This window comes from Ochotona curzoniae, unplaced genomic scaffold (genome assembly GCF_017591425.1).
Source record: "Ochotona curzoniae isolate NIBS_2020 unplaced genomic scaffold, NIBS_Ocur_1.0 patch101, whole genome shotgun sequence".
Lineage (NCBI taxonomy): Eukaryota > Metazoa > Chordata > Mammalia > Lagomorpha > Ochotonidae > Ochotona > Ochotona curzoniae.
In genome coordinates this window covers 1-7,978 of record NW_024466642.1, presented here as the reverse complement: position 1 = coordinate 7,978, position 7,978 = coordinate 1, and the positions used below count along the sequence as shown (strand labels likewise).

The 7,978-nt window shown below is 54.9% G+C and overlaps 1 protein-coding gene across 2 annotated transcripts; it reads left to right on the top strand.

The window, feature by feature from the left end:
• Positions 1-15: 15 nt before the first annotated feature.
• Positions 16-7,978, top strand: LOC121166250 (TM2 domain-containing protein 3). 2 transcript variants are annotated; one of them, XM_040995351.1, is made up of 6 exons: positions 16-118; positions 363-440; positions 2,269-2,426; positions 4,550-4,724; positions 5,937-6,012; positions 7,292-7,978. In XM_040995351.1, the coding sequence occupies exons 1-6, from the start codon at positions 28-30 to the stop codon at positions 7,455-7,457; spliced, it is 744 nt and encodes a 247-aa protein (XP_040851285.1). In that variant the 5' UTR covers positions 16-27; the 3' UTR covers positions 7,458-7,978. The 2 variants fall into 2 exon arrangements, with proteins under 2 accessions (XP_040851285.1, XP_040851286.1); XM_040995352.1 differs by lacking the exon at positions 363-440.

The following is a 7,978-nucleotide window of genomic DNA, read 5'->3' as shown; positions in this document are numbered from 1 at the left end:
GTGCGGAAGTGTGTGCGCAGCGCCGGGATGGCGGCCGCGGAGAGGCGGCTGCGGGGCCTCGGCCGTCTGTGCCGCCTGCTGCTGCTCCTCTCTCAGTTCTACATTCAGTGTGGCGGTGGTGAGTGCAAGGCCGGGGTCCGCGCTGGGCCGGGCCGGAGGGCTGCCTGCGGCGGGGTGCTGCGCCTTCGGTCGCCCATGGGCCCCGCCGCTCGGTGCCCGGAGCGCCGGCCTGGGGCCTCCCCTGGCTCCCCGGCCGCCCGCGGAACCCGAGTGGACCGGCCGTCGGGGCCGTAAGGACTCGTGACCTGGTGGGGCCCCCGCGCCGGACCTGTTCTGTCTGACTGCGGTCTCCTTGCCTCTAGAGCATTCGCAGCCGCTGGCCCAGGCGGTGAAGGACGCAGTCCCCACGCGTGCAGCCACGACCGTCCCCGGGGCAGCAGGTACTGTGTGCGTGGGACGCGTGGAGTGAGTGGGGTGCATGGGGTCGGCACTCTCTCTGCCCTGAGGTCGCGTCTGTAGGTGCTGCGGCTGCATTGCGCAGTTCAATGGCTCCCGTGCCCAGACGCGCCCTCCTTGTGTCATTTCTTCGTGTGCTCCATCTGTAGCCAGTGCTGACAACGGCTTCCAGAACCCTCTTGCTAAGCATGGATGGTCTAGGTTCCCGGTAGGGCCGTGCGAGTGCGAAGAAGCACCCGGAGTCCGGCTCTAAGCCATGTTACGGGGAGGGGGAGCAGGTTGTTGGTTCCTGCAGGCCTCTGCTCCCAGGGGTAGTAGGGGTGAAGTTTGACTGCTGCCCAAAGTAGCCTCGCCTTTGTGGGCGCAGTGTCTGACTCCCGCCGCCTGGAATAGCACCACTGGAAGGAAGTGCTGTGTTGGGTAAAGCTGCCGCCTAACACCCAGCTTTCCCAGGGGTGCGTTTTAGCTGGACATGTTTTGATTCTGGGCTCATCTCTGTTGTTGCAATGAAATAAAACTGGTCCTGATATGTTTACAATGTGAACAACAATTACGTTGAATTTAAATTGCTTGGTATTTTCTAGAGAAAAGACGAATTCTTGATTTCCTCCAGTGCCTCTTCTCATGCATACTTACGATGCTGAGCCTCTCTTAGCGGGTATATGTTGGGCACCTGGGTGCGCTAGCTGGGAGAAAAGCAGGTTAACAGCTCGCAGACAGGCCACTTTGAACCTTGGAGGTAATGAAACTGAAAGTTTACATACAGCCTGTTATAGTTCCCCTGTGGGACAGCGGCCCAGTGCTTGCTAGAGCTGGCTGTCTGAAGGACCTCCATGGCTGCGTTTACATACAGCGTGTTATAGTTCCCCTGTGGGACAGCGGCCCAGTGCTTCCTAGAGCTGGCTGTCTGAAGGACCTCCGTGGCTGCGTTTCTGAGTTAGTGGGTGCAGGTGAGACGCACCTTGGATTGGGGCCGGCACTGTGGTGTCGCGGGTTAAGCTGCTGCTTCGCTGCTGGCATCCCATTTGGGCACCAGTTCTGGTCCCGCCTGTTCCACTTTCAGTCTAGCTTGCTGCTTATGGCCTGGGACAGCAGTGGAGGGCGGCCCAAGAGATGGGGCCCCTGCACCCACACAGGAGGCTCAGGTGGGACTTGTAGCTCCTGGCTTCCACATGGCCATTTGGGAAGTGGGAAAGAAGATGCCGGACTTGCTCTCTGTCTCCCTCTCCCTACTCCTCGCCCCTTTCCTTCCCTCCCTGTAACTCCCTTGGATTGGACGTGGAGAGCTTCAGGCCTGGCTCCACTTGAGCCACAGACTTCGTGTGCAATTTTCATGAACATTGGCGTTACCGTCTCTCGGCATCTGTTTTCTGTCTTATAAGACAGTGGTTATTTTTGAGCCCCTGAGCTGTACGTAGCATTGTCTACAGTGTGTGTGAGTCAGCGACAGCCAATGAGAGCCTCTTGTACCTGTGGGGGACAGGAGTGTGGCCACGCAGCTGCACACTGCCCACATCTTGGATCCCTGCTCCATGCCCCTGTGTTCCTGCAGTGCAGTGTCCATGATGGCCGCCTGCCCCTGTGTTCCGGCAGTGCAGTGTCCGTGTTGGCCCTGTGTTCTGGCAGTGCAGTGTCCGTAATGGCCCTGTGTTCCGGCAGTGCAGTGTTCGTGATGGCCCTGTGTTCCGGCAGTGCAGTGTCCGTGATGGCCCTGTGTTCCGGCAGTGCAGTGTTCGTGATGGCCCTGTGTTCCGGCGGTGCAGTGGTCGGGATGGCCCTGTGCCCCTGTGAGCTCTCCTCTCCCTCTCACAGAAAGCACCGAAATCCCATCATACGTGATGAAGTGTCCAAGCAACGGCTTGTGCAGCAGACTTCCTGCCGACTGCATAGATTGTGCGACCAACTTCTCCTGCGTCTACGGCAAGCCCGTCACGTTTGACTGTACGGTGAAGCCTTCTGTGACGTGTGTCGTAAGTACCGCCACTTTGCTTGTTCTGCAGAAATCCATTGTAAGCCTCAGCCTCAAGTGTGGCTTAGCCTTGGCTTTCATGGGGAGAGAGGAGACACATTCCCCAAATGCCCAGCACAGCCAGAGCTGGGCACGGCTGAAGTCAGCAGCTAGGAAGACTGGCTGGCAGGATCCCACATTCTTGGCCATCATTGCTGTCCCCTGATAAGTTAGTGGAAGCTGGATGGGGAGTGAAATAGACATCCGATGATGGTGTCACTGGCTGTGCCACAGTGCCTACACCTGTTTTTGTTTTGTTTTTAACATGTATTGGAAAGGCAGATTTTTACAGAGGGAAAGATCTTGCATCTGTTGGTTCACTCCCCAAGTTTGGAGTCTTGAGCCTCTTCCAGGTCTGCCACGAGGGTACAGAGTCCGAAGGCTTTGTGCCATCCTCGGCTGCTTTCCCAGGCCACAAGCCAGTGGAGCTGGATGGGAAGTGGAGCAGCTGGCCACAAACTGCTGCCTTTATGGGGTGCTGGTGTCTGAGTCTCTTGAGCCACAGCATCAGCCTCCCTTCTCCCCCCCCTATTTTATGACTACTTTGTTAAAGATAAAAATTTTTTTCAAGATTTAGTTTTTTACCAATTGGGAGTGGGGGAGAAATCTTCATCACTGGTTCACTCCTCAGATGTCCTGAGCTGGGCAGGTCAGGAGCTGCTTCTGGGTCTCCCACATGGGCACAGGGCCAATGTGCTTGGGCTGTCCACTATTGCTTCCCGGGCGCTTTAGCAGGAACCTGGATCAGAAGTGCAACAGCCTGGACTTGAATCGGTGCCCACATGGGATCCCAGACTTGCAGGCAGTAGCTTAATATGCTACACCAAAGTGCCAGACTCCAAAATAGAATACATTTTAATATTCTGCATTCCCTCCTGTATCGCATCGCAAGTGTTCTGGCTATTGTGGTGCCTGTGCCTTTTGATCTAGTTGTTTGGGGTGGGTGAGAAGGCGGCTTTAGGGCTTGTATGTGGGTGTGCCCAGACATCACAGATCCCTCTGCTGGGTTCTGTGCTGGAAGAGGAGCTAGTGTGCAGTGGGTGGCAATGTTTGTACCAGAGAGGAGCTTGGGAGGGATCACTCATATCCCGAGATGTGAACGAATGCTCAGATATTCAATGAATGCTGGGGTGGCTTCCAGGAGCCCGTCTTGTCCCAGTTCTGGCAGCGCATGTAAGGGACAGGTGGTGTGTTTGCTGAGGACCACCTAGCTGCAGGGTCCGGCCAGATCCAGGTCCACTGACCCCACCCAATGCTGTCATTGAGCCCCTGTGCCCGCGGCCGAGGTGTAGGTCTGGGTCAGCGCCTCCTGCCAGGCTCTGCAGCTTGGGGCTACTGCTGTCATCAGTACAGGCACCTGGGGTGTCCCAGGGACAGCCTAGTGAGGGGGCAACCCTGGCACAGAGAGATTGGGGCCTCCACACTGGGTGTGTCTAATCACTGAGATGTTGTGGGAAGCAGTGGCTGGCCCGGGGCCTGTGACCTTCAGTGACTGAGCTGTCTGCCCTTTTCAGCTATCTGGGACTTTAAAGACCCAGCTGTAGGAGGACACTGGATTGGATACATGGAACAGAGAGATACCTGGAGGCAATGGTGTGGTTGATGGGTTCCATTGGCAGGCTTATGGGAACTCCCATGATCTCAAGTCAACTCATCAATGCCTCCTCCCTTATCCTGTGTGTCCCTTGTAAGAGCCCAACGTAATAAACTCTGGCTATTGACCATCAGTCGGCAGTCCACGCATGTGATTATCGGCTTCGAGCACCAAGTCCCTTGCTGCCAGACAGCAAGCACTGTGATGGGTTTAGTCGAGCGTGATGCCATAAGCTCGTCACCCGGAAGTGGCGTTCGCACTTTGATGTGGCACTAGGTGGCTGTGTCTTGCTGAGTTATGCGCCATATACTTGAGCAGGTACCTGCTGGTCACAGACTCACGCCATGTCCGTGTGCTGTGCGTGTGTGTTGTTTTGGTAACCTGTTTCTCTCTGCCACTGACTGCGGGGTCCTGGTCTAGATGCTTCCAGAGTTGTGTGCCTTGTGATTGCACAAGTGTCAGCCTGACGGACTCTGTCCTCTGGTGTGTAGGATCAGGACTCGCGGTCCCAGAAGAACTTCGTCATCAACATGACTTGCAGGTTTTGCTGGCAGCTGCCCGAGACAGACTATGAATGCTCCAATTCCACCAGCTGCATGGCGGTGTCCTGTCCGCGGCAGCGCTACACCGCCAACTGCACAGTGCGGGACCATGTCCACTGCCTGGGTGAGTCAGCCCCTGGGGGGAGCGGGGCGTGCAATGTGCTCCATACCTTTCCTCAAGGGACTTGAGCCATAGATTCGAGAAACACATGAAAATTTAATTAGAAACAGCGGAGTTTTGGGTGTGCCTAGCCTTGCTCATAAGCTCAGTGAACTTTTTCTAAATTTACTGTTCATCACGAGAGCGTGTGTGGGGTATAGGACGTAGCCTGTGGCACAGCATCTCAGTCGGGTGAGCTGCAGCAACATTTGACGACTGCCTCTTTGGCCTTTTCCGAGATAACCATGTGATTGAACTGTTTTTATCATCCCTCTGCCTTTTGAAAGCTTTTCTAGAGTTCTGTTCTGTATGTAGTAAAACAGAATACTAGGGGCCAGTGTTGGGGCGTAGTGGGTTGGGCTCCTGCTGTGGCCTCCAGCCTGAGTCCTGACCACTCCACTTCTCTAGCTCCTTGCTAAGCACCTGGGGAAGCAGTGGGGTTCCGACTCTTGGCTTCTTGTGTTTAGCTGTCCCAGTGACGGCTGTTCTAGCCACTTGGGGAATGAGTCCAGAGGGTGGGTCTCTGGATGTCTCTTCTGAGTTTCAAAGAAGTAAGTCTTTAGTAGTGGGGTTCTTCTGCAGCGAAGTCTGGCTCTCCCATCTCCTGGGCTGGCTCCGTGGCGGGGTTTCGCGGTGCAGCTGCTGTGGCGTTTCTTGGGCGTAGTAGCTCCTGGCTGCTACACACACTCGCAGGTCTCCATCTCCAGGACAGTTTCATTCCCTTCCGTTTCCCCCAAGATAGAGCCCAGGTTGGTTTGGGGTGAGGTGAACTTCAGCACTGCAGGTCTTCCCACATGGCCAGCCATGGGTTCCCTGTGCCTCCACGGGTGACCTCGGGTCTGCCGAGTGTCTGAGCTGGTTTTTGCTCTCAGCTCATTGTTCCTGTGGGGTGACTGACCTGTCCCAGCACCACTGTGTCTTCTCCTAAGCTCCCCTGCCGTGCTGTCTGGTGGGGCATCTCACCCTCGTGGCTTGGCTGTCACCTCGCTGATGGAGGCATCAGGCTGTGCTCCTGGATGGGCAGGGCCCTTTTCCGTGCTGATCACTGTGCTAAGCGTTAGCTACAGCTAGGGGAATTGATTTGCTGTACAAGTCAGTTACTTAACTAACTTGCAAAGTCCTTGGTTGAGTGACCCTAGGAGTGTTTTTATCTCTGTGGGTTTTTTTTCCTTGAAGGGAACCGTACATTTCCCAAAATGCTGTACTGCAATTGGACTGGAGGCTACAAGTGGTCCACGGCTCTGGCTCTGAGGTAAGCTTCCCGAGGAACGAGCTGGTGGGTCTCAGTGCAGGGTCTTAGACGGCGGGCTGTGTCCTCCTTCACTCCCACAGTTGTCCCCTGGGGCATGGACTCCAGGACACAGCCATTGGGAGAGGCATCTGGGGGACCAGACCAACACTTGGAGTTTAATGGAACGATGGCTTTTTTAGCGATCAAAACCAGTCATCGTTTTCTGTGCTCGGTGTACCTGGAATATGTGAAATACCATAGAGTTTTAAAACCGGCTTATGATAAATGCATTCAATTTTTAAGTAACATCTTAGGAAAAAAGGATACACATTCAGTGTCGAAAACTAGAATAAATCAAAGTAAGAAAAACATTAAAAGCTGTAATTCAGCCTGCAGAGATCACAGGGTTATGCTTCCTCCATAAAGGTACGCTTGTGTTAAACGGTACAGGTGGTTGAGAAGTTTGGGGCAGGTGGGGTCCGGGTCACAGTTAGCTGGGAAGTTGGGGTCTTCGGGGATGAGCCCGACAGGCTGAGGCCTGTGGGGTGGCACGTTGAGCTTCCTGACCTCTTCACGGGCAGTGTGGGCAGTCACCCTTTATTGTGGGGTTGTCCTGTCAGGCAGCCCCAGTTCCGGCTGCTGCCTGTGACTCGCTGGCTGTCACAGGCACTGTCGCCTGTTCCCCACTGCTGATTGTGACCCTGAGAGCATCTCTAGACACGGGCAGGTGGAGTGAACCCTCCACGTGTTGAGAACCACTGAGGCAGGCAGGGCCCCCTCCTTCCGCGGCCAGGAGTGACCTGGGGCGGGGGAGCTTGCCAGCTGGCCTCTGTCCATCCACAGCTGACCTCTAAAAACCCTTACTGTGGTGCTGACCGTTAGATTTGTGGAAAACTTGCCATCACCAAGATAACGGAGTTCCTTCTGCATGTGGTTTATAGCGCCCGGCTTTACCTGTACTTGTTACACAGTATTCCTTAGGTTGGCATAGTCCGCAGCTGTGCCCACACTATTTCCTTCTGAAACACTCACCACCTGAGGCCACGGAGAGCTGGGTGCACCCTGGGGTGGGGGAGGGCAGCTAGCGCTCCCATAGGCCGGCCTTGGCAGACTCACTGTTGGAGCTGCTCTCTGCTTCTACGTGGATCTGAAGTTTTTCGTGGTGATATTATGCCCTGATTGTTAGAGATCGACGTTTGAAAGAACTGTAAAATCATTGATGGGAATTCTGGACTTTGGAGGAGCGTGGTCTGGGCCGTGGCGACCCCCGTGTCACGTGTTCGTTACCTTGCTGTTGCAGTATCACCCTCGGCGGCTTTGGAGCAGATCGCTTCTACCTGGGCCAGTGGCGGGAGGGCCTCGGCAAGCTCTTCAGCTTCGGGGGCCTGGGCATATGGACGCTCATCGACGTGCTGCTGATCGGAGTGGGCTACGTGGGCCCCGCCGACGGCTCGCTCTACATCTAGCTGCAGTGTGTGCCGCGCCCAGGGCCGCGCTCTGGAGTCGGCGGGGCAGGAGGGGCGCGGGTCCGTTCTTATGTACAGCATCTGTACTTAGCTTGCCTTGATGAAGGTAAAATAAAGGTGAAATGAAACGCCGACCCATGCTAATCTGGAATTTGCTTTTATCTGCCTGAAGTGCATTTTTTTCTGTGAAAAAGTATCCACTTATTTAAACCAGAAGAACCAATTCTGCATGATCGACCACCCGCTTAGTTTATACTTTGGGGTTTGTGTTGTTTACGTTAACCCCTTGTTGTCTCCCGCCGGGATGAGGTTGCAGGAAAAAGGGGGATTCTGTGATCCCCACAAAGGGACCCCTCCAAACTGCCATGTACTGTACACTTAGGGTAACAGCCATGCAGTGTGGGCTTGAACGTGACTTTGTGAACTGCAGAAATGGTGTGTCATATAGCCTGATCTTGTTATTAAAAAGGTTGCAAGAATGCTGAAAGATGAATAAAATTACTATTTTAAGAAATACTCTA

Excerpts from the sequence above, each read along its gene's own strand:
- LOC121166250 (XM_040995351.1), top strand. The coding sequence starts at position 28 with ATGGCGGCCGCGGAGAGGCGGCTGCGGGGCCTCGGCCGTCTGTGCCGC. Across the intron at positions 2,427-4,549 it reads AGCCTTCTGTGACGTGTGTC|GATCAGGACTCGCGGTCCCA; the intron begins GTAAGTACCGCC and ends TCTGGTGTGTAG. Across the intron at positions 4,725-5,936 it reads GGACCATGTCCACTGCCTGG|GGAACCGTACATTTCCCAAA; the intron begins GTGAGTCAGCCC and ends TTTTCCTTGAAG.